At 55.9% G+C, this 24,088-nt stretch overlaps 2 protein-coding genes across 3 annotated transcripts in view; one reads left to right on the top strand and one right to left on the bottom strand.

Annotated features, from left to right (window-relative positions):
- Positions 1–14,956, top strand: part of SPG11 (SPG11 vesicle trafficking associated, spatacsin) — a 31,517-nt gene extending 16,561 nt beyond the window's left edge. The window contains exons 22-40 of one of the 2 annotated variants that reach the window (XM_053988050.1): positions 573–778; positions 1,656–1,764; positions 1,997–2,156; positions 2,887–3,114; positions 3,276–3,476; positions 3,803–3,910; positions 4,367–4,526; positions 4,639–4,853; positions 5,266–5,950; positions 6,749–6,885; positions 7,771–7,969; positions 9,277–9,414; positions 9,935–10,068; positions 10,997–11,104; positions 11,618–11,786; positions 12,378–12,466; positions 13,001–13,156; positions 13,871–14,022; positions 14,574–14,956. In XM_053988050.1, coding sequence (XP_053844025.1) covers positions 573–778; positions 1,656–1,764; positions 1,997–2,156; positions 2,887–3,114; positions 3,276–3,476; positions 3,803–3,910; positions 4,367–4,526; positions 4,639–4,853; positions 5,266–5,950; positions 6,749–6,885; positions 7,771–7,969; positions 9,277–9,414; positions 9,935–10,068; positions 10,997–11,104; positions 11,618–11,786; positions 12,378–12,466; positions 13,001–13,156; positions 13,871–14,022; positions 14,574–14,754 — 3,535 coding nt within the window. In that variant the 3' untranslated portion in view covers positions 14,755–14,956. Of the gene's footprint in view, positions 1–572; positions 779–1,655; positions 1,765–1,996; positions 2,157–2,886; positions 3,115–3,275; positions 3,477–3,802; positions 3,911–4,366; positions 4,527–4,638; positions 4,854–5,265; positions 5,951–6,748; positions 6,886–7,770; positions 7,970–9,276; positions 9,415–9,934; positions 10,069–10,996; positions 11,105–11,617; positions 11,787–12,377; positions 12,467–13,000; positions 13,157–13,870; positions 14,023–14,573 lie in introns of those variants that run through there. The other variant, XM_053988052.1, reaches the window with a different exon arrangement.
- A 429-nt stretch (positions 14,957–15,385) lies between these two features.
- Positions 15,386–23,336, bottom strand: EIF3J (eukaryotic translation initiation factor 3 subunit J). The gene is made up of 8 exons (XM_053988058.1): positions 23,261–23,336; positions 23,072–23,172; positions 19,527–19,584; positions 19,210–19,301; positions 18,700–18,814; positions 17,731–17,889; positions 16,689–16,762; positions 15,386–16,383 (listed from the first exon to the last, which is right to left on the bottom strand). Exons 1-8 carry the CDS (start codon positions 23,286–23,288, stop codon positions 16,255–16,257), a joined length of 756 nt encoding a protein of 251 aa, XP_053844033.1. The 5' UTR covers positions 23,289–23,336; the 3' UTR covers positions 15,386–16,254.
- Between the last annotated feature and the right edge of the window lie 752 nt (positions 23,337–24,088).

A 24,088-nucleotide genomic window follows, 5' to 3' on the forward strand; every position in this document is an offset into this window, starting at 1 on the left:
GGGGAGCAGGTCTGAGGGCTTCCCTGGCAAGGGGAGGCTGAGCACCGAGCTGGGTGTTCTGGTTTGAAAGCAAAACCAGTGAGAGACTCCAAGTCAGAAATACAATTTATTGGCAAAAGGGAAAACAAAAGACAAAAATACACACAATGATACAAAAGGAAGACCACTGGCAAAGTCAGAATACAACCTGACACCCCTTTGGCCAGCGTGCTGGTAGCAGTCCAAATTGGAGTGGCAGATGTGGTTGCTGTGTCTTCTTGGAGACCTGTGGAAAGGCTGCCTTTCTGTCTAGAAATGCCTGGATTTATCCAGGTGGGAATGCCTAGCTTCTCCCCCTGGGCGGAGCATCTCACAATGGGCTGATGTTATTTTGAGTCACAAGGTGTGTTCTTATTCACCTGTTAAACAGAACTGGCTCCTGGAGAGTGTTATCTCTGACATTGATGGGCCATTAACAGGAGATGAGGAAAACCGTCCAGATGCAACTGCTGCTGGGATGGTGATAGGAAACATCTTGGTGCTCAGTGTTGGACACTGGGAGAGGCTGAAGCCCCGTGTGTCGCTCGTTGCAGGATCCAGCAGGCAGCACGGGAGGCCCGGGATTTGGCTCTGTGCTCCTTCCACGTGCCCTCGGTGGCTGCAGCCTGCGTGTGCTTCCTGGAGCTGCTGGGGCAGGACAGCCTGGGGCTGCGCGTGGGGCTGAGAGCTGCCAGCCTCATCTCCAGCCGCAGCAGCCGGAGGGAGGCCTCTCCTCACAGCCTCTCCAGGGACTCCCTGGGTAAGGCTCCCCTCGTCTGCCTCGGAATGGGTGCTCTGGGGGGAAGGGAAGCAGGGAGGGATGCAGAGGTGCTGCCTGGGGGCTCTGCAGTGCGGTAAAAGCATGGGAGAATGTTCTGGTTTGAAAGCAAAACCAGTGAGAGACTCCAAGTCAGAAATACGATTTATTGGCAAAAGGGAAAACAAAAGACAGAAATACACACAATGATACAAAAGGAAGACCACTGGCAAAGTCAGAATACAACCTGACACCCCTTTGGCCAGCGTGCTGGTAGCAGTCCAAATTGGAGTGGCTGCAGTCCTCTTGGAGTGGCAGATGTGGTTGCTGTGTCTTCTTGGAGACCTGTGGAAAGGCTGCCTTTCTGTCTAGAAATGCCTGGATTTATCCAGGTGGGAATGCCTAGCTTCTCCTACTGGGCGGAGCATCTCACAATGGGCTGATGTTATTTTGAGTCACAAGGTGTGTTCTTAATCACCTGTGGTTTTTTTTTTTTTTTTTACTAATTTTGAAAGGTGCATTTTGATCCTGTAGTGTCAAATAAGGCAGGGAGACTGATACAGCCTCTATCAGGGTCTAACAGACACTGTCCAGCCTGAGACTGATACTGGTGAGGTTCAGTTGTAATAACATTACAGAGAGTTAAACAAAGTCCGTTGCCAAATCTGCTTTCTCCGTCCTGTCATATGCCTGCAGGGAGATCAGGTGTTCAAAGCTGTAGGGAAATGAAATTTATCCTAGAAATAACTTCAGAAAGTTGAGTTTCTAACTCCAGGGCCACAGGTGTCTGCTTTCCCAGCTTAGGAGGATACTGGTACTCCTGAAAATGCTGCCCTGGCTCTGATGCAAATATCACCTCAGAATGTGTTCTTTTAAACAGTTGAGAAGTTAACAAAGTTGGCTGATGGTGAAAAAGCGGCAGCAGCAGCAGTTCTGACCTCCTTGGAAGAGGCCTTCTGGGATGGCATTGAGCAGCAAGGAATAAAGAGGTGAGAGCAGCCTGCTTTGAGGGGTTACCTGGGAGAGGGAGGCTGAGCACTGCCTCCTGTTACCTGTGTGTCAGGTAACACCAGAGGGGCAGGGCAGGACAGTGACGTGGCTGCAGTGACCCCTGGCATGCCCTGTTGCTGTCTGCAGGCAGTCTCAGGCTCGCCTCAGACCTGAGCATCTGCTGCAGGTACTGCAGCTCTTTGCACCTGCAGCTCTCTGAATTCCGTGCAGGACGTCCAGTGACTCCAGAAGGCAGTGGTCCTTGGTCGTGCAGTTCTGCAAGCTCCATAACCTGGAGCTGAGCACGTCCTTCCTGAGGGAATGTGCCAGATCCAACGAGTGGCTGCAGTTCCTCATGCAGAGCCAGCTCCACGGCCACCAGCCAGCCCAGGTGAGCTGCCTGTGCATTGAAGTGGGTCTTGGAGCAAGACCATGTCCCAGTGTGCAGACAGCAGGAGCCTCACCAGTTCCTGGGCTTTGGTTCTCTGGGGATGTCCATACCCTGGCACTGTGGTAGCCCTTCCCTTGCAGCCACACTTGTAAATTTAATTTAAACTCAAGTAGTTACTGCTTTTTTTTTTTTTTAATTGGAGAGTTGCCAGATGTTCAGTGTAAGTTATATAATCTTTTCTTTCAAAACTCAAATCGATTTCTTTGGCAAAGATACTTAAACTTCTGAGAATCCAAATTTTCCACCTTTTGGTTTTGAACATGATTTAAAAATGAATAAAATACTCCAATAAAAGCAATTGGGGAAAGTCATATGAGGGACCTAAGTGGGAGATTCCAGGTAAGATGGTGCTTAGCAGGCCTAGGATTCTAACTTGGATCTCCTTGTTGGTTTGAAGAATCTATAACTCCACAAAAACACCCAAGCAGACCCTTTTCATGCTCTGTTGCTGCACTACAAGAGAGAACAGAACTGAGGCTCCCTAGGAGACATTTGAGCTTTGTGGAAAAGGATGAGCTTTCATTAGAGTAATTCACACCTACAGAACCCTTTTCCCTCTCTGGGTCTCCGAAGTTGCTCTAAAAACGGAATTTGGAGAGTGTTTTGTCTCGGTGTGTTCAGTGCTTCCATCCTCCTGCCCTCAGCAGGTTTTGGTGCTGTTTCCCCACAGGTCATTCCCCTGCTGCAGGATTTCCCCGCCGTGGTCCGGGATCACCTGGAGCTGGCCCTGGGGAAGTTGCTGGGTGCTGAGGCAGGTGCAGCTGGCAGGGCCCGAGCGGGGAGCCTGTTCCAGGTGCTGCTGCAGTGCCAGGAGCAGCCCAGCCCCTGCTGCTACCTGCTGGCTGAGGGGCTCAGGGCACACGCCCCCATCCTCAGCGTGCTGGCAGCCTGCTGCCCCGTGAGTCTGAGTTCCTGCTGCTTGGGGAGTGATGCTGGCAGCTGCTGGCTGTGTCACAGCTGCTCTGCACTGCCATCCCACTGCTGCTGCCTTCCTCTGGTGGCTCTGCACCCCCTTCCCCAGGGAGGTGAGGTGTGAGCCCGTCCTTCTGGCATTCCCAGGATGCCAACCCCGTCTCCTGCCTCTGTGTTTGGATCATCACTTCTGTGGATGGTGCCACCAGGGCTGAGGCCACTGCCCACACCCAGGGCTGGGCAGAGAGCCCCCAGTGGGACCTGCAGGACCTTGCTGTCATCTGGAAAGTCTTCTTGAGGAAGCAGAAGAGTAAAACACTGCTGAATGGCTTCCAGCTCTTTTTAAAGGTGAGGGAGTGTGGTTTCGGGGGTATATTTCATGTGTTTCACCCTTCTGGGCCTGTAAATCCCCCTCTGTCCTGCTTTGTGCCAAGGATAACCTGGTTATCCATGGAAATTCCCAGTCAAATTGGAAGTTGTTCCAATTATCACAGATTTTTAGGTCCTACATCAACCTTGCATGTGACTTTAATAAATTAAAGCTTCATTGTTCTGCTGCTGAGGGAGACAAATTCTACATTTATTGAATGAAATAATAGATGATTTTTAAAAGTAGGATTTATTTATTGAGGTACTTTTGGGAATTTATTGCCATCTGGTTTTGTGTCTTAAAGGACTCCCCTTTGCTGCACATCCTGGAGATGTATGAGCTGTGCATGAACTGTAAAAAGTACAACGAAGCTAAAACCAAACTGGACACGTTTCAGGAAAGCCTCACAAACGTAAGGAAATCAATTCTCTCTAAATGTCATTGCTGGGATTGGGCAGCTGGGCCAAGAGGAGCAGTGTGTGAAAACTGTCTCTCAGTGCAGCTGTTTTAACCCTTTCCATCCCGGCCCCTGGTTCCCTGGACATGCTAACTGACATTCCCTGTCATTAATGCTTTTCCTTCCTGGATGCTGGGCTCAGGCAGCTCAGTTCCCTTCCCCAGCAGTGACAGGGCTGCTTGTGTAACAGTTCATTCACCTGGCCCTCGCTGGTCCTGCTCAGCTCTCTCACCTGCCTCTGGCTCTCACCTGGTGCTCGCCTGCTGTGGAATGTCCCAGCTCCTGCTCGGGGCTGCCTGTCCCTGTCCCTGTCCCTGAGGAGGGGCACAGCTGCTGCACCTTCCATTCCCACTGCCAGCCCAATGCCCAGGAAGGGGGACCCCCTGATCCTTAACCCCTGGTTTGCCACAGCTGGGGGCTGCAGGGGGAGCAGCCCCCGCGGTGCCGCTGCCGTGGCTGCGCTCGCAGGCGCTGTTCCTCCTGGAGCTGATGCTGCAGCAGTGCCGCACGGACTACGAGCTGGGCAAGCTCCTGCAGCTCCTTGCTGCAGCAGAGAACCTCCTGCTGGACGGTGAGGACAGCCCGAATCCCGGCCCTCTGGCAGGGCTGACTCCTGGGGGAAGCCCAGCCTTCGCCGGGCTTCAGCCCCAGCTCTCCTGAGCTCTTTGTTCTCTTTGACCCAGGCCCCCACCTGAAGAGGCTCTGTGCCCTCAGTGAGGCCCTGAGGGACTCCTCCATCTCCATCAGCCGCTCCATCCTCACCTCCTGCAGCCTGGAGGCGTTCCAGGGGGAGTGCAGCTCCATTCTGGAGCAGCTGCAGGAGAGAGGAATGTTCAGCCTGGCTCGGGAGGTGGCAGCCCTGGCCGAGCTGCCCGTGGACAGCGTGGTCACACACGAGGTACAGTGCAGTTAGTGACAGCCACCTCTTCTTCCTGCTGCTGCCAGGACTGAGGAGGCAGCTTCCCAGCCTTCCTGAAACATTAGTTTTTTGTTAAGTAATTTTTTATTTTAAATGCAAGCGCACCGAACACACTGGCTGTAAGTGCCGAGCTGCAGGGCACAACTGTCCTCATTCTCTTCCTGTTTTTATTTGTATGCAGTTTTATTTGGGGAGAAGAATAGATGGGTTTGCCCATCAGGGGGTGGAACAAGATGATCTTTTAGGTCCCTTCCAACCCAAACCAGTTCTGTGGCTTGTTGCATATTGGGGCACTTCCCTAAATCCAGCGTTTCAGTGCTGGCCGTCCTGTGTGAGCTGGAGTTTTCTTTCTTGGAAACATAACTGTGATAAACCTCTGTGGATTTTACAGGTTCTGAGGGATCTACATCATTTAAGAGACGCTGGACAGTGGCATCAACCCCAGACAAGAGCTGAGTTCTGGAAGAAGTGCAACGACACCTTCAGTAAACATTGCGTCTGCAGCCGAGCCGCCGCGGGCTTCTTCCTCCAGCAGGCCGACAACGCGCGGGAGTGCTCAGGGCAGGAGAAGACGGCCAGCGTCCTGGAGAGGCAGCTGCTGCTCACGCTGGCCGGGCACTGGCTGGCCAAGGAGCCCGGGGTGGCCGTGCAGGAGCTGGAGGAGCTGGAGAAGCAGATCTGGCTGTGCCGCGTCGCCGAGCGAGCGCTGCGGGCCGAGGGCTCGGCGCCGTGCCCGTGCCCCGGGGCGCTGTCCTTTGCCAGCCTGGCACAGCACTTCTCCTTTGCCCGGCTGCCGGCCCTGAAGGCGGCCGGGCGCCGCGGGCTGCGGGCCCCGGCCCGCGGGGAGCCCCGGCCGGCGCTGGGCGCCGCGGAGCGGGCGGCGCTGGCCGAGCTGCTGGGAGCCCTGCTGGACCAGGGCGGCGTGCACGAGGCCGCCCGCGTGTGCCGCTACTTCCAGCTGCGGCACGGGGACGTGTCCCTGGTGCTGCACTGCCGGGCCCTGGCCCTGGGCGAGGCCGGGCTGGAGCAGCTGCAGCCCGAGCTGCGGGCCCTGCTGGCCGGCGCAGCCCCCGGCAGTGAGTGACTCCTGACCCCCCGCCTTGCTCTGCCTCTCCCCTCCCTGGGCAGCTCCCCAAAGCTCTGCAGGAGCTCAGCTCCTCCTGCCTTTGTCTCCCTGGTGCACAAGTGCCCTTGTGAAAGGAGCCCGTGGCCTCGCCGCGCACGGCGCCCTGTGTGCTCCAGCAGGGTTCTGTGAGCGCTTTCCTGAACTAGATCCTGAACCTTTCCTCTGCCACAGCTCTCACTTCAGGCCCAGTGAGCAGCACTGCGCTTCGTCCCTGTTCCTGCTTTTAGAAAACACCCCTCTAGTTTTGGTTTTTTTTTTTTTTCTGTAGCTGAAGCAAGGAAATGCCTTAATGAATGCATTTTTCTGACTCCTTTGTGCATTATGAAGGGTTTGGTGCCTCTTGCTTAGTAGCAAGGCTAAGGCTGAGAATGTTTATCTGTAAAGTTCTCTGCATGTCTGTGAAGTCTGAGTGAGCAAGTTTCAGCTGGAACATCCCTTTCTAATACTGATGTGTGAAGCTGAATAGACACAGAAGAGCATAAATGAATCCTAACCCATCAGGAAGGCTGCAGAACCCTTCTTATGCTTAGAAATTTTATATCTGAGGTATTACCGAGGATATTTGTGTTCTGCTACACTGTTTGGACCCTGAAACAAATGCAATATTTAAAAATCACAGGTGCCAAGAGCTCAGTTTTCAAAGGCTGAGGAAGTGTTATGGAATTGCTGCAGGTTTTGGGAGCCTTGCCCAGGTGTAAGGGAGGTTTCTGCCTTTATGAGATAGGAATTGATGGTTTTTTGTTCCCAGCATCCAGCCTGGAGGACTGGACCTCTCTGGGGTGTGAGGATGATGCCGTGGTGGCGGCGCTGAAGGCCCTGGCAGAGGCATGTGTCCATGGCAGGGGCTACTGCAGGCAGGTCCTGTGCCTCTACGAGCTCTCCAAGGTAAGCCCAGGGGCCAGGGCAGCCCTGCTGGGGCTGGGGAGGGCAGGGTGAGGGGGCCAAGGTCTTGGCAGGTGCCCTCAAGGAGCTGCAGAGGGTGGAATTCCAACCCTTTTTGTGAGAAAAGGCCAGAGGCTTCCTGGGCGTGAGGTGCTGAGATGAGCTTGAGCACAGCCGTGCACTTCCAGCTCCAGGTTGGGCAGTCCCACCCTCCCAGTCTGCTCTCCTCAATTCCTTGTTTGCCCTTTTTGGGCCTGAAGCTGCAGCATTGTCCTTGGCTCTGGGCTGGAAAAGGATTGTTCTGTGTGCCTGAGCTGTGAGGAGAACTTGCTAAAACTTTATATGGAGCTCAGAGTTATAAAGTAATGCAGTACAGAGTCTGGAAAATGTGAAAGCATCACCTGGGGTTAAGGGGAGGTCCATGGGTGGGGATGCTCTGGGGTTTTGGCTGCTCTCAGAGGACCTCAGCTTCTCCTCTGGGGAGATCCATGGGTCAGGGATGCTCTGACTGGGGTTTTGGGTGCTCCCAGAGGAACTCAGCTGCTCCTCTGGGATGGTCCATGAGTGGGGATGCTGTGACTGGGGTTTTGGCTGCTCCCAGAGGACCTGAGCTTCTCCTCTGGGGAGATCCATGGGTGGGGATGCTCTGACTGGGGTTTTGGGTGCTCCCAGAGGAACTCAGCTGCTCCTCTGGGATGGTCCATGGGTGGGGATGCTCTGACTGGGGTTTTGGCTGCTCCCAGAGGAACTCAGCTGCTCCTCTGGGGAGATCCATGGGTGGGGATGCTCTGACTGGGGTTTTGGCTGCTCCCACAGGAACTCAGCTGCTCCTTCGGGGAGATCCATGGGTCAGGGATGCTCTGACTGGGGTTTTGGCTGCTCCCACAGGACCTGAGCTGCTCCTTCGGGGAGGTGTCGGCGCGGGAGCCGCGGGAGGTGCTGGGGGCCATCCTGGCGCGCCGGGGGCCGGAGCGCGGCCGCAGGGCCCAGGCCTTCATCGCCTGCCAGGGGCTGCCCCCGGCCACCGTGGCCCCACTGCTGGCACAGCAGATCACCCAGGAGCTGCTGGCCTCGGCCCAGGGCAAAGGTGGGCACAGGGACACACCTGGGCTGTGCTGGGGGCACAGGGAACAGGGACACGCCTGGGCTGTGCAGGGGCCACAGGGACACACCTGGGCTGTGCTGGGGGCACAGGGACACACCTGGGCTGTGCTGGGGGCACAGGGAACAGGGAGCACACCTGGGCTGTGCTGGGGGCACAGGGACACAGCTGGGCTGTGCTGGGGGCACAGGGACACACCTGGGCTGTGCTGAGGTTTGGGCTGTGCACAGGGAGCACACCTGGGCTGTGCTGGGGGCACAGGGAACAGGGAACACACCTGGGCTGTGCTGGGGCTTGGTGTGTGCACAGGGAGCACACCTGGGCTGTGCTGGGGGCACAGGGACACACCTGGGCTGTGCTGGGGGCACAGGGACACACCTGGTCTGTGCAGGGGGCACAGGGAACACACCTGGGCTGTGCTGAGGTTTGGGCTGTGCACAGGGAGCACACCTGGGCTGTGCTGGGGGCACAGGGAACAGGGAACACACCTGGGCTGTGCTGGGGCTTGGTGTGTGCACAGGGAGCACACCTGGGCTGTGCTGGGGGCACAGGGACACACCTGGGCTGTACAGGGGGCACAGGGACACACCTGGGCTGTGCTGGGGGCACAGGGAACAGGGACACAGCTGGGCTGTGCTGGGGGCACAGGGACACACCTGGGCTGTGCTCCTGTCTTTGGGCTGTGCACAGGGAACAGGGGACAGGCCAGGTTTGGTCCCTGGGGGGATTTGTGTGTCCCAAAGCAGCCCCTGCACTCAGTCCCTGAGGGCTCAGCACAGCCAGGGGTGTCTGGGCAGCTCTGCTCTGTCAGCCTTGTCTGCCTTTTTTAGTTCTATACAGATGTTCATTTCTAGTTATTCCTGTGTCCAGCGTGGTGTTGCAGTAGTTAAGGATGTATTTTTATGGGCACCAATTTAATATTTATTTTAAAAAAGGGTTTTTAACCTTGGTCTTTGCTGCCCCACATCATCTGGCTTGGGAATATCATGTGCATTTCCCTGTCTAAAGCATGACAAATGTTCTCCCTTTTCTTTTTCCCTTTGGGGAAGCAAGGGGCAGCTCTGTGGTTGTCCAGTAGGATTTTGTTGGGTTGAACTGGGAAAAAAAGTATTTTCTGATTGTTAAATTTAAGCAATAACACCCAAGGTGTCTTTAGGACTGTAGTCCCAAGTCCTCAGTCAGTCTGGATGACGTCAGATTGGTTTGTTTGGGGTTTGTTAATTAATGATAAAAAACAGGAGCTCTCTCCTGCACAATCAGCAGTGGTGACAGGATTCTCTCTCTGGCCACAGGGCAGAAGCAGGTTTGGAACCCTGCAGTGGAGAGCCAGGAGCTCCTGCAGCTGGCCAAGCTGTGCCAGGATCACACTTTGGTTGGGATGCAGTTGCTGGATAAAATCTCCTCTGTCCCCCGTGGGGAGCTGTCGTGCAGTGAGTAAATGGCAAATCCTGCCTGGTGTAACCTGTGTGTAACTATCGTGGCGTCGTTGGCTTGAACTCACAGCTCAGAGGGGAGGCTCTGCTGCTGATCTCAAATTTGATATTCAATTAGTAGGGCTGAGGATGTGCACAGTAGATAAGGGTGTTGCTTAAAGGTTTATTTTCCAAACTAAATTCGGATTTTTGTGCTAAGCAAGAGGTGGGAAATGCAGGCAGGGAGTGCCCTGAGCTGTCGAGGTGGTTTGTTACAGAGGGGACACTGTGACTTTGTTCTTACTCATCACAGTTAGAAACGGAATGTTTCAAAGCCAAATGCAGAGCTCGTGCCCTTCCTTTCCCAAGGGCAGGGCTGGCAGGCAGTGCAGTGATGATGTGTTACACATTTGTCAGCCTTTGCTGGAGGAGCCTGGAGGTTCTGTGCTCGGGTGTGTTTTGTGTTTTCTATAGAGAGAGGCAATAATTCACTTCCTCAGCCCTTTAACTGAAGTACCAGAGTGCTTCTGCTCCTCAGTTACAGAGCTGCTGATCCTGGCCCACAGCTGCTTCAGCCTGACGTGCCACATGGAGGGGATCACGCGAGTGCTGCAGGCAGCTCGGCTGCTCACCGAGGAGCACCTGGCTCCCAGGGAGGAGTACGGGCTGGTGGTGAGTGTGCCTGGGCAGGGGCTGTGCCAGGGCGGGCAGGGGCTGGGGCAGGGGCTGTGCCAGGGCTGGCTGGGGCTGTGCCAGGGCTGTGCCAGGGCTGGCTGGGACTGGGGCAAGGGCTGTGCCAGGGCTGGCTGGGACTGGGGCAGGGGCTGTGCCAGGGCTGGCTGGGGCTGTGCCAGGGCTGCCCAGGGCTGGCTGTGCCTGTGCCAGGGCTGTGCCAGGGCTGGCTGTGCCTGTTCCAGGGCTGGCTGTGCCTGTTCCAGAGCTGGCTGTGCCTGTCCTGTCTGTGCCTGTGCCAGGGCTGGCTGTGCCTGGCCAGGGCTGTGCCAGGGCTGGCTCTGCCTGTGCCAGGGCTGTGCCAGGGCTGGCTGTGCCTGTTCTAGGGCTGTTCCAGGGCTGGCTCTGCCTCTGCCAGGGCTGTTTCAGGGCTGGCTGTGCCTGTCCTGGCTGTGCCTGTTCTAAGGCTGCCTGTGCCTGTGCCAGGGCTGTTCCAGGGCTGGCTGTGCCTGTGCCAGGGCTGGCCAGGGCTGTTCCAAGGCTGGCTGTGCCTGTGCCAGGGCTGGCTGTGCCTGTTCTAGGGCTGTTCCAGAGCTGGCTGTGCGTGCCCTGTGGTGATTCAGCTGCTGGGGAAATGCTGCTCTGCAGCACTGGGCATCTTTCATTGCTGCCTTGGAGGCTCTCCTGGAGCCTGGGAGGTGCCCAGTGGAACGGTGTCAGTGCTAAAAGCTTCCCTGCCCGTTTTGATGTGCTCAAAGGATGCCCTCTCACCTCGCTGCAGTTCGGGTTGCTTTAGGAGTCCCCCCGTGGCTCCAGGGCAGCACGTGCAGCCCACAGGGCCGCTGTGCACGGGCTGCCCTGGCAGGGCTGCCCTGGCAGGGCGTTGTGGCACTGCCCTGGAGCTCCTGAGGTGCCCTGGTGTCCCCAGGTGCGCCTGCTGACGGGCATTGGCAGGTACAATGAGATGACCTACATCTTCGAGCTGCTGCACCAGAAACACTACTTCGAGGTGCTCATGAGGAAGAAGCTGGACCCGGTACGTGAGGGACAAACGTGCAGGGAGCTGTGGCTGGATCAGGAATTTACACCCAGTTTACACTGGGTGAAATTGTCTGGGCATTTTACTTCCTGAGTAAAATCTGCTTCCTGAATCGCAGCTTTCATAAAAATAAATTAATGCTCGGGTTTATTTAGTCTTACTTTAGTTGAACCATTTTTTCCTAATTAGAGAAAAAATGAGGGCTGCAATGAGAGCAGCCTTGAAACTTAAACTTGGCATTGTCAGGGTTTTCACGTCCTGCTTTGCTTTTTTTTGCAGTTAAAGTTTCATGGGGGTTTCAAAAATCACAGGTAGTCACAGCTTTGTTTTAAGTAAGCCACAGGGAAATGTTGACATGTGTACGTAAAGAAGGGCACAGCTGCTGGATTTTCATCCCGCGGGTGCGGGGCTGCTGTCGGGCTTTAGGGTGCAGTGGTCACTTTTGGGGACAGGGTGGCTCGTGGGTGCAGGGCTGGCCCGGGGCCGTGCTCAGGTGCCCTCTGTGCCCAGAGCGGGACGCTGAAGGCGGCGCTGCTGGACTACACCAAGCGCTGCCGGCCCGGCGACAGCGAGAAGCACAACATGATCGCGCTGTGCTTCAGCATGTGCAGGGAGATCGGCCAGAACCACGAGGCTGCCGCCTCCACCCAGCTCAAGCTCATCGAGAGCCGGCCCTGGGGTGAGCGGGGCTGCGGGAGGGAGGGGAGGGGGGTCCCCGGTGGCCTGGAACGCCCCGGAGCTGCCGCTGCCCGGGGGAGGCTCCTGCCCCGAGCAGCTCCCCGGCTGTTCTCAGAGGGCTCTGACATTCAGGGCTCTTTCCTGCTGTGACGTTCCCGTGGGGCAGGTAGAGGCACAGCCAGGCTTCCCTCAGCCCCCAGGATGGCTTTGCAGGGGCTCTGTGAGTGCTGGGTTTGTGTCTGTGCGTGTGGCACCCGCGGGGTGACCGCAGCGTGGGCAGGCAGCGACACCAGGAGCTGTGCCAAGGGATTTCTGAGTGGATCTGGCAGTGGGCAGTGCTGGCAGCTGCCACAAACGTGTGGCTGGAATTCTTTCTGGCCTCCAATCACTCGACCAGGCTCCAGGAAAGCTTTGGTCCATGAACTGAACAGGCAGTGTGTTCCTTCCTGCTTTTTTAATACATAAATTTCGGTTTAGTTTGTTGGTGCTTTATGAGACACCAGATACAGATTTTGGCAGTAGGAGGGAGTTTTGTAACTTACTTTGTCACCTTTATAAATAATTGGTTATTCCTTCTTCTTTCCTGTTTCAGAGGAGTCTCTTCAGGATGTTCCAAATTTAAAGAAGCTTCTGCTGAAAGCTGTGACTCTCTTCATTGATGCAGCAGAAAGTTACTCCAAGGTAAAGTGAGATGGAATGGAATGATCTGTGGAGCATGTGAGGAGTGGGCTGGGCTGGGAGAACACACCGAGCTGCCCTGGGCAGGCTGTGCAGGGCCCGGTGCAGGAGGGATCTGTGTCTCTGCAGCCCAGTAGCACCAGCAGCATGGCTGTGTCTGAGTGTGCCATGCTGGCCCCTGCTCAGGCTTTAACAAACCTGGGGTTACAGGTGGCTTCCCCACTGTCAGAGCAGGGACCATGAGCTTAATGAGCAAGGATAGAACAATTACAGTATTTAAACCCAAGTGTAATTATGGTGCAAGTATTTGTGGGAATGAAGCTTTGTTTAACACCGATGGAATACAGTGAATGTGAAGCTGCAGTGCTCTGTCACTGCTGTCAGGCACTGCAGGGCTCTGAGCTCCCTCAGGGATGTTCCCAGGTTTCCCTGGAAGCTCTCAGCTGCTCTGTCACTGCTGTCAGGCACTGCAGGGCTCTGAGCTCTCTCAGGGATGTTCCCAGGTTTCCCTGGAAGCTCTCAGCTGCTCTGTTCCAGGACTCGTGTGTGCGGCAGGCGCTGCGCTGCCGCCGCCTGACGCGGCTCATCACGCTCCAGCTGCACTTCCTGGGCTTGGGGCAGAGCACCAGGATCATCAACCTGGGCAGGCAGGACCTGCCAGGGGCCATCCTGGCCTTGCCCAGGTTCTACCAGGTGAGCTGGGCTCCCTCGGGGTCCTTTTGTTGGGAACAACTTGGGCACTGCAGTGCCCGAGCACTCAGCTCCTTCTCCTGGCCGCAGATCCTGTGGGATACATGGCATGGAGGGACAGGACACAGGGAATGGCTTCCCACTGCCAGAGGGCAGGGATGGATGGGGTATTGGGAAGGAATTGTTCTAGGAGGATGGTGGAACCCTAGCAGAGGTGCCCAGAGCAGCTGTGGCTGCCCCTGGATCCCTGGCAGTGCCCAAGGCCAGGTTGGACAGGGCTTGGGGCAGCTGGGATGGTGGAAGGTGTCCCTGTTTAGGGGCTGAGGAAGGTTGTTCACAGTGCTTTGTTACCCTGTATTTCACAGCTGCTCTCAAGAACAGCAGCAAGGGGTGGGTGGAACAGAAGATCCCCAGTACCGAGTTCTCAGTGTGGAATGTTCTGTGCCATGAGTTCTCAGTGTGGAATGTTCTGTGCCATGAGTTCTCAGTGGGGAATGTTCTGTGCCATGAGTTCTCAGTGTGGAATGTTCTGTGCCATGAGTTCTCAGTGTGGAATGTTCTGTGCCATGAGTTCTCAGTGGGGAATGTTCTGTGCCATGAGTTCTCAGTGTGGAATGCTCTGTGCCATGAGTTCTCAGTGGGGAATGTTCTGTGCCATGAGTTCTCAGTGGGGAATGTTCTGTGCCATCCCCCTCCCTGTCCCTGCTCTCCCTGCAGGCAGCCATCGTGGCCGAGGCCTACGAGTTCCTGCCGGACTGGGCTGAGGTTCTGTTCCAGCAGGTGATCACCAGGGGGGACTTTGTGTACCTGGAGGAGTTCAGGCAGCAGCGGCCGCTGCAGCCCAGCCTGTTCGAGGAGGTGGCCAAGAAGTGAGTGAGGTTCTGCAGCTTTACCTGCACAGGGCCCCTGAGAGCGGCAGCAGGAAAGGGTTAAACTGTTCAGCCTGTGAAGGGGACTTGAGATAGAATTCCAGAAGGGTTTGGGTGGGAAGGGACCTTAAAGCTCATCCCATCCCACCCCTACCATGGCAAGGACACCTCCCACTGCCCCAGGCTGCTCCAGGTCCCATCCAGCCTGGCCTTGGGCACTGCCAGGGATCCAGGGGCAGCCCCAGCTGCTCTGGGCACCTGTGCCAGGGCCTACCCACCCTGCCAGGGAAGGATTTGTTGGTAGCCTTGGTTCTTGGCACAGCATGGAAGTCGCTCTGATCCAGCCTTGTCCTTGAGCTGGACAAGGAGGGAGCTCAGGGCTGGGCAGAGCAAATCCTTAGAATGAATCAGAGCAAATAAAACAACCAGGAGATTCACGTGTGGCTGCTGAGTATGACCTCTTGTTGAAATGTCATTCTTGCAGGCCCAGAGCAAGAGTCTCAGGGGCCTGGGAAGCTTCTGTGTCTCAGTCCCACGTGCCATTGTTGCAGGGTCAAACAGCACCCCCCTGCTGATGCTGCCCTGAGGAACCTGAAGCGGTTCCTCACCCACTGCGAGGACATCTACACCTACTACAGGCTGGCCTACGACCACAAGTTCTATGACGTGGTGAACTCCCTGCTGAAGGACCCTCAGACTGGCTGCTGCCTCAACGACCTCTTATCCAGCTGAATTCCAGCTGAATTCCAGCCCCGAGCACAGACTTGCAGGGTCAGTGCTGATTTACACAGATTTTCTCTATGGCCTGCTCCCAGGGCTCTGCTGCTCTGTAAAAACTACTCCAGAAAACTGCACAAGGTTGTAAGTAGTTAAATGCTGACTGCGTTAACCTAAAATTGTGTTTTGTATAATAAAGCTTACTGTTTATAAATTACTCGAGTCACCAGCAAACACTGACTGGCCCAGGTGGGGGGTGAAGCAGAGATCCAGCAGCCCTTTAACTTAGGGACATGGGGAGGGAGCAGCCCAGGAATTGTATCCAAAGAGGCAGAAACAGGTGTGCAGAATGTGCAGGCAAAGGGGGTGGAATAAGCAGAATCACTGCAATAGAATAATGTCTTCTTTGAGTCCAATCTGATTTCTAAAATCTTGTACAGCCTTAAACAGCCCATTCCTAATTCTGCTGTCTTGGAGTAAAAGAAATAACCCAGTGCAAATGTATTTTTACAGTTATTAAATACAAATTCCTTTCCAGGCCCAGGCCATGGGCACACTCCCAGCACAGCTCAGCTTTGCATCTCTCCCTCTTCAGGTATTTTTCCTGTCAGGGCCCAAAAAGAACTCTGCTCCAAGGCCAGCCTGGTGAAGTCCTCAATAGTGATTTTTATTAAATTAGTTGCTTTATAAAACATTGCAGATGTTGTAATTGTTAACATAACAATTTGCCCAACTGTAGGAACTGCTGCAGTTTGCTAAGCAAGTTTGGTTTTTAATGAAAGAAAACGGCCGAGTCGTGAGAGACCCACCACAACCCAGGAGAGCCCCAAAGAAGTCATGTGGCTTGGTTTTTTCTTTTACACTTAACCCCTTAATTAACTGTTAAAGAACACCCAACCCAGACAGCTGCATTAGTAGAAATTTAAATGAATGGAACTAAATTAACTTCATCCTTGAGACACAAGTGGGTTTTGCCTTGCTCTGCCCCAGCAGGTGCTGTCCAGGTGTCAGGCTCTGGAGCAGTGGCTGTCCCAGGGGACAGGCTCCCAGGTGCAGTATTCCACACTGAAGTTAGCAGTTCCCTTCCCAGAATACTGAAATCCTCAAGCTCTAACTCAAGACAAAGCGACTGGAACTCTACGTGCACACCCTGCCCTTGCTGCAAACTGCTCTTGCTCAGCCCTGGCCCTGGAGCAGGGACAGTTAAGGCCATGTCATGGAGCTGTGCTGGTTATAATCCTTCACCTTGTTCCAATTCCTTCTCGATTTAGTGGCTGTTGCTATGAATAGCAGCAGTGCCCATTATCAGAATTTTGGGTTTTTAACTGCAATTTACAGACCTTTTCCGTTCTACCCCCGGCCGGAGCTTCCGCCCGGACCCGGCGCCTCCAGCCCCCAGCACACAGATACTGCAAATTCTGATTGTAGCATTTGGCAGAATTTAGAGGAAGAAAGGTTGTGCTACATGTTTAAGGGATTACGGGCAACAGAAAGACAACAGAAGGGAGATAAATGTCACATGAAGTCTTCGAAGTCTTGTACGTACTCGCCGTCGTAGCCGCCGTAGTCGGCCAGGTCGTCTTTCATCGTCGCCTTCAGCCCCCCGCCAGGCACAACTCCTTTTTTCTTCTTTTTGGCTTTATTCTGTGCCAAGAGGACAAGGGTGGTTACTGGGCAGGCCCAGAGCTGTCGTTAGCCCAGCCAGGCTCAGCCCAGTGGCACTGAGCAGTCGCAGGCCCTGCACTGAACGTGGCCCTGCCAAAGGTTTCCACCCCGCACGTTTTCCGAGGAAAGCTGTGACAGTTCCAGGTGTCCCCAGCTCCCTGCACACAGCCCTGCCCCCCCTTTGCCTTTCATCCTATTTCCCCTGGACTCTCAACAAGTAACTAATAAATGCAGGGGAGCCTCAAGCAGGGGCCGTGATCCCTGAGGAACAGCCCCCATCTTACCTTCTCTTGTTTTTGTTTTTCACTGCATAATACTGTCAGAGTGTTTGTGATCTTTTTCAAATCATCCACCTCCACTGCATCAGGGAAGAAAAAGGAAAAAAAAAAAAGATTCCTGATCAATGTTGTTCTTATAAGGCAGTTAAGTAACATCCCCAGTCTCTAAAACTAGAAATAAGCATTAGTGTAACTATGGGCAATTACTTGATTTAAATCAGCAGAACACAGAGTGGGTGGTTCTGGTCCTTACAATCCCAACAAGAATTCCAGCTGGTTCCTCGGAAGCCTGAGCCTTGTAGAAGGTAAAACTTGCAAATAAAGTTAGTGAACACAAGAGCCTTACTGAGACATTTGAACAGTAAAATATGGAGATAGTAAAATACAGTCAAATGTATCAAAAGGAGCACGGGATTACCAATAAATGATTCTGTTTATCAATAAATGGTGCAAGGGGCTGGGAGTCCCTCCTGTTAGGAGCTCTGCAATCCCTGAGATGGAAGCTGCCAGCTGGGATGATGGATGCACCCAGCTCCTCCTGGGATCAAGTTACCCCTCACTGAAGGACAGCTGGGTACAGGACAGGGAACCATCCCAGCCACTGCTCCAGCCACCAGGGCATTGGGAAAAGGAGTTTAAATTACTTCATCTCTGTATGGTTACATGCTGAATTCCAGAACAGTTAATCTGCAGTTCCACAATTACGTGAACTCGATTTTGTAGTAGTTTCCCTCCAAATGAGGTACTCAAATTACCTGCCTCAGAGAATCTACTCTTATTATTTCAGAAATGGCTTCAAGAAAAACATGCAGGTTTTAGATCAGCATAAAAATTCACACTTTTTGCAGAACTGTCTCTAACCAGCGTGCAGAAAGAGCAGCTTTTGCACGGGGAGAGGATCCTTAGCAGAGTTTGTGGAATGGAATCAGGTCAGTGCCTCATTTAGTACAAACTAACAGAGCAATCCCCTGTGAGCACTATCACAGCACGTTTTCCACCTCAGCTGCAGCACAGCTCTGGCAGCAGAGCTGGGGCTGCCTGCACTTACAGGAAATACAGACGTCCCGGAGCAGCGCTTCCAAAAAGCCGGCGTAATGTAACGACTTCTCGTACTGTGTGATCTTCTCCTTGAGCAGCTTCCCAAATTCCGTGAAGTCATCTTTTGAAGAGGGATTCATGGCATCTATTCCACAAGTGCTATTTACACCTGCAGGGACAGGCAGGGTGTTAGAGAGAACGTGAGCTGTGAGCCCTAAAAGGGGACCCGGCTCCCTGAGCTCCGCTGCCCCCACAGCCAGGGCCCATCCCTGGCCTCACAGGAAGGAAGGAAGTTTGCTGCAAAACTCAGGAATTTCATAGAATCCCAGAATGGTCTGGGTTGGAAGGGTTAAAGCCCGTCCAGTGCCACCCTGGCAGGGCAGGGACACCTTCCACTATCCCAGGTTGCTCCAAGTCCATCCAACCTGACCTTGGGCACTTGCAGGGATGCAGAGGCAGTCACAGCTGCTCTGGGCACCCTGTGCCAGGGCCTCCCCACTCTCACAAGAACAATTCCTTCCCAATATCCCATCCATCCCTGCCCTCTGGCAGTGGGAAGCCATTCCCTCTTGTTCTGTCACTCCACGCCCTTGTCCAAAGTGTCTGTCCAACAAGTTTTGAAGCTGAGTCAAGCTCAGTAATCTGACCCAGCTATTCCTGTTCTCTGGGCAACCTGCACCAGGAAGCCCCTTTTTCCTCAAATAAACAATTCCTGCCTCGACCTCCTGAGTGCAGAACTCAGCTGGTTCTTTGCAGCTGTGCACACCCCCCAAGCTCTGTGACAACCTCCCCTGAGCAATGAGCTGAATCATCCACTATAATTAAAGAAACTCTTCCATGTTTGAGGAATGCTGCTGTGCATCAGCATCTTTGCTCCTTCTTTGTTCTCAGTGCCACAACTCAGTGTGCTGACAGCCAAACCCTGCTCATGCTTTGCAGGGTCCCAGGGGTTTATTTATTTCCTGCTGCTTTAACTCACCGAAGGTTTCCTTTGCCAGCTCCAGGTCTGACTCCTCTTGTAACTTCTTTAGCCGTAGTTTGTCTGCCAACTGTTCTTCTGGTGTGAGCTCCTTCTGTTCCTCGGGTGCCTCTAACTGCAGGGGGAACACACAGGGAGAAGGTGGCACGTTAAAGACATCACCCTGCTTCACCCACTGCTGCCTCCACTCAGGCACGTGGAAAACCTGGAACCCATTCCCTGCAGTCTCAATAGATTGTTCATTTCCCAAGCAATGGGAAGAAACACCAACCTCCCACTCCTGCCTGTTCCATCACGTGCTGCACACAAAGGAACTGGGATAACACTGATCCAGCCACTGGTTACACTACACAGGAATTAAAGCTCCCTGCCCCACACGGGATCATGTACAACACCTAAGTTTGGTTTATCAGATGAATCAAGACCTTTTCAGATCTTGCTCAACCTCCAAAAAACCAAATCAAACCCACCCTCTGAATTTTACGTGACCCAGAAGAAATCAGGAGTTACCCTTTTTTTAAGCTCCTCTTGCTTTTTCTTCTGTAGCTTTTCTTTTTCTTTGATTTTTTCTGCTATTTTCTTTTTTTCTGAAACTTTCGGTTCTGTAAAGGGTGGAACAACAAACACAGCTCTCAGAAGTCTTGATGATGTTTTTTCCCCCACACAAGCACTGGAAGCCACCGAGCTCAGCTCCTGGGACTGAGCACAGAGTTAGAGACACTCCTGTTAAACCCAGCCCCGCTCAGGTTTGATCCTCACACAGCCCAGACACAAGCAGTGCCTGTTCCCATGCTGATACAGAGCCAGGGGTTATCTCAAAGCCTCACCTTGTTTTACCTCTGTCTCCTTCACCTCCTCCTCTTCCTCCTCATCATCCCAGTTATCCTGAAAAACAGCGAAGATTCTTTTACAGATAGCTGTAACCTCTTCCAAAGCCCACAGACCCACAGAGCTGGTATCCCAGCGAGGGAGCCATGGGAGCTGTACCTCAGGGGTTTTTGGAGCTGTCCATGCTGGCTGGGGCCAGTTCTTACCATGGAAAAGGCAGGTTTTAGTCAAACAGCCAGCTTGTGTCAGTAACCACAACAGCCAGATCACAAACAGTCAAACACCACTGACACAAACAGGACTTTATTCTCATTTCTGGTGTTTTGAGACGCTGAACATCACTGAGGGATGGGTGCACACAGCCCACTGGAAACCCCCAGCCCAGCTGAAACCACGTCAGGCCAGCACAGGCTCTTCTGTCCCACAGCACCAGGGCCCCTCTCCTGGCTGGGAAAAGCTTCCCCCGTGGCTGCAGGGATTTTCTGGGAGGCTACAGCAGAGGCAGTGGTGCAGGGCCCCACGCTGCACCAGGATGTGCTGATCCAAGCAGGGAGACACCGAGTCCCTCCAGCAGCTCAGCCCGGATAATTGGCACCTGCAGGGGACTCGGCTTCCCTTCCACATTCCACGGAGCTGACTTGAATTTGGAGCAGCATTATTTTAGCTCACATCTAATTAAGTTTGTTACACCCACTGCTTAAACAGCTCCACTCTGCACTGAGGAGCTGCCTCAGCCCCAGCCTGGCCAGGCTGGGAGTCAGATGCAAACTGCAGAGGAAGGGCAGCCCGGCCAGGAGGGATCCACCCATGGCACTGGGATATCTGGGAGACTTCACAGAGGGCACGTGGGCAAGGACTCCACGCCATGAGATGTGCCCCAAACCCATCCTGCCAGCCTTGGTTTATAAACCCAGGGAAATCCAAGTCCTGCCAGCCAGGCCTGGTTTATAAACCCAGGGAATTCCAAGTCCTGCTAGCCTTGGTTTATAAACCCAGGGAAATCCAAGTCCTGCCAGCCAGGCCTGGTTTATAAACCCAGGGAATTCCAAGTCCTGCCAGCCAGGCCTGGTTTATAAACCCAGGGAGCTCTCTTGGAGGAAGAGCCAGCTGCCTCAGTGCTGTGTCCTTGCAGTGATACAGTAATTCCCAGAGAACATATTCACTGCCCAGTATTTCAACAGTGTTTCTGTGTCCTTCAGCACGCCAGGAACATCCTCCCAGCAGCTGGGACTGGGCACTGGCTCCCAGCTCCAGCCCAGCTCTGGGATGGAGCAGGCACTGCCCTGCCCTGGCTGTGCCAGCCCTGAGTCAAGAGATGAAAATGCCCTGGCAGCAGGCCTGACTTGTGGGGAACGTGTGCTGGGGAACACTGAGAGGAGTTTTGTTACCAAAGGTGCTAATTTTAAACCCGGGAAGCTGACGTTTCCCAAATTAACAGTTACTGCAAGTTCATTACCAAAAGCCCTTCCAAAACACAGATCTGCAGATACAAAGCACACTGCACAGTGTGAGGTGCCTTAGGAAAGCCACGGCCAGGAAAGTTTGTGCTGCCACTTCAGACCACGTCATCCCCCTGATGGAGGGATCCAGAGCCCGAGCAGGGGCCCCTGGGAGTCTGGCAGGAAGAGCAAATCAAAGGGAAATAATCCAAAATAAACCACCTTTCTTTGCTGGATCCTCCCTAGATGCAGCTCTGGCACTAAAGCCATAATCCCTTGGAAACAGTTAAGCAGCTGCATCCTTGCCACATGTAAGATGTAAAATGTCTTCCCAGTGCCAGGGGGCAGGGATGGATGGGGTTTTGGGAAGGGATTGTTCCCTGGGAGGGATGGAACTCCCAGGGCAGCTGTGGCTGCCCCTGGATCCCTGGCAGTGTCCAAGGCTGGGCTGGACAGGGCCTGGAGCAGGGGAAGGTGTCCCTGCCACCTGGGATGGGATTTAAGGTCCCTTCCAACCCAAACCATTCTGGGATTCCATGTGGGGAATACTTGTTCCTTTATTAAACAGACAGAGACCCCTCAGGTGTCTGCAAGAGAACCACTCTGGTCCCGTTCTGGACACATTCCATGCAGCAGGAATGCTGCTCACTTTCCAAGGAAGGAGGAAAAGCAAATGTCACAGGCTGAGCCACAGGTGTCTGCACACACCTGTCGGTCACAGAGGGCTCGAGCACACACACCTGTGGCACTTCCACGCTGTCCACACTCTTTCCCAGGGCCTGGAGCTGCTGTGCACACACCTGTCCTTGTCCTGCTGCTCTAATGTGGCACCTGGGACACTGGGCTGGGGCTACTACTGGGTTTAAGAAGGAAAGTTACCAAATTTCTGTGATTCTGTGTTTTTAAAAGATGAACTACTTTTCCTGTACTGTCTATGGGAAGAACTCCACCTGAGCCCCAAGAAAAACTCTTGGTGCTTTTCAGAGATTCTGGTAACAGTGTCCTCAAAACCAACCCCGAGTCCTCCCACAGTGTTACAATGTCCCAGGGCTGGAGGAAACAGAAAGATCTTTTGTAGCTGCCTTATTCCACTGACAGAATTCCGGGTGGGTTCGGGTCTGAAGGGACCTCAGAGACCACCCAGCTCCACCCTCTGCCCTGGGCAGGGACACCTTCCACTAGAGCAGGCTGCTCCAAAGCCTGTCCAACCTGAAACCCATCTGGTGTGCTCCTTGTGCACTCCCTGGCACGCCGTGGCACTATCCACATGAATCTGGAGGTTTCTGTGGCACCACCAGCCTGCCGGGGGGAGCCGAGCAGGAGCAAACAGCCTGTGAGGGAGCTCTGCCTTCAGAAGCACCAGCAGTGACCATCCACACGTTTTGTCCCGCTGCCGTGCAGACACCCCGGCACGATCCCGCCTCGTGCCGAGTGGAGAAGCAGGAAGATCAGGCGGAAAAGTCCTGCTGGAAGGGCACAGACCCTCCTGGTCAGCTCCAACACGGCACCGCCGTCCTTCACCCCGTCCCGCCTCACCAGCGCACCGCACACGGCCCGACAGCGGGGGGACAGCGGGGGGACAGCGGGGGGACAGCGGCCCGGAGCCTGGGAAGCAGCCGGGGAGCAGCCGGTGGATCCCGCAGAGAGCAGGAGGTGCCGCTCCGGGAGCGTCTGCCCGACCCTTCCCGGCCCGCACGTCCCGGGGCAGCGGCAGCGGCCAGGGCCGGCTCCTCCTGGCACCGTGACCGAGCCCGGAGCCGCTGCCGCGCGGGCGGAGCCCCCGGAGCCGGAGCCGCCGGAGCCGGAGCCGCCGGGAGCCGGAGCCGCCGGGAGCCGGAGCCGCCGGAGCCGGAGCCCCGGGAGCCGGAGCCCCGGGAGCCGGAGCCGCCGGGAGTGGGAGCCCCCGGGTGTCCGGCCCGGCCCCGCCGCCTGCCGAGCCCCGAGCCCGGCCCGGAGCCGCGCAAAGCCGCCCGGCCCGCCGTGGCCCCTCGCCCCCGCCCCGCCGGGGCCCGCGCTCGGGCGCCATATGGCAGCGGCCCGCCCGCCCCCGCCGCTCCCAGCCCGGGCCCCGGAGCCGCCGCGCGGCGGGGCCCGCCCGGCCGCACCTTCACGTCGTCCTCCTCATCCTCGCCGGCCCAGCGGTCCCCGGCCACCCCCGGCACCAGCCGCTTCGCCACCGGCTCCACCACCTCGAAGCTGTCGGCGTCTGTGGGGAGAGGAGCGCGGGTGAGGGGCGCGGAGCGGCGCGGGGGGGCCCCCGCCGGCCCCGGGCCCCGCGGCCCCGCCGCACCCACCCCACGAGTCCGCCGCCTCCGCCGCCATCTTGCCCCGACCGCGGCCGCCGGGCAGCGCCGCGCGGGGCACGCCGGGACGGCGGCGGACTGACCCGGCCCCGCCCCGGCCCCGCCCCCGGGAGGCGGGGCCTGAGCGGCGCGCGCGAACGGGGCGGGAACGAAATGAGAGGGGGCGGGGCCGGGGGCGGGGCCGGACCGGGATCGGGAACGGGAACGGGAACGGGATCGGGAACGGGATCGGGAATAGGATCCGGAACGGGAACAGGACCGGGAACAGAACCGGGAACGGGACCGGGACCGCGATTGGGATCGGGAACGGGATTGGGAACAGGAACGGGATCGGGACCGGGATCGGGAACGGGATTAAGATCGGGACCGGAACGGGATCGGGATCGGGACCAGCCCTGGGCCCGGGATCGGGACCCGGACCGGGATCGGGATCGGGAACAGGACCGGGGCGGCATCGGGATTGGGACCGGGACCGGGAACGGAATCGGGATTGGGATCGGGAATGGGACCGGGAAGGGGATCCGGAACGGGAACGGGACCAGGATCGGGACCCGGACCGGGATCGGGACCAGCCCTGGGCCCGGCACCCCGCTCCCCCGCCCGCAGTCCGGGTCTGTCCCGGGGCAGCGCCCGCCCGGCGCTATCGCGGGGCCGCAGCCGCGGGAGCCGCCCCGGCCGCGCCCGGGAGCCGAGCGGAGCGGAGCGGAGCGGAGCGGAGGGACCGCGGCCGCCCCGGGCCCGGCCGTGCTCCGGGCACGATCCCGGCAGCGCCGGGCACGGCTCGGCCACGCCACGCCCGGGTTATCCCCGGCTCTCCTT

This window comes from Vidua macroura, chromosome 12 (assembly GCF_024509145.1).
Source record: "Vidua macroura isolate BioBank_ID:100142 chromosome 12, ASM2450914v1, whole genome shotgun sequence".
In the NCBI taxonomy this organism is placed as follows: Eukaryota; Metazoa; Chordata; class Aves; order Passeriformes; family Viduidae; genus Vidua; species Vidua macroura.

What these genes read in the sequence shown, in the direction of transcription:
- EIF3J (XM_053988058.1), bottom strand. Translation starts at nt 23,288, where the DNA reads ATGGCGGCGGAGGCGGCGGACTCGTGGG. An exon ending in ATGAGGAGGACGACGTGAAG is followed by an intron (nt 19,585 to 23,071) that starts GTGCGGCCGGGC and finishes GCTGTTTTTCAG; the next exon opens with GATAACTGGGATGATGAGGA. An exon ending in GGAGACAGAGGTAAAACAAG is followed by an intron (nt 19,302 to 19,526) that starts GTGAGGCTTTGA and finishes CACCCTTTACAG; the next exon opens with AACCGAAAGTTTCAGAAAAA.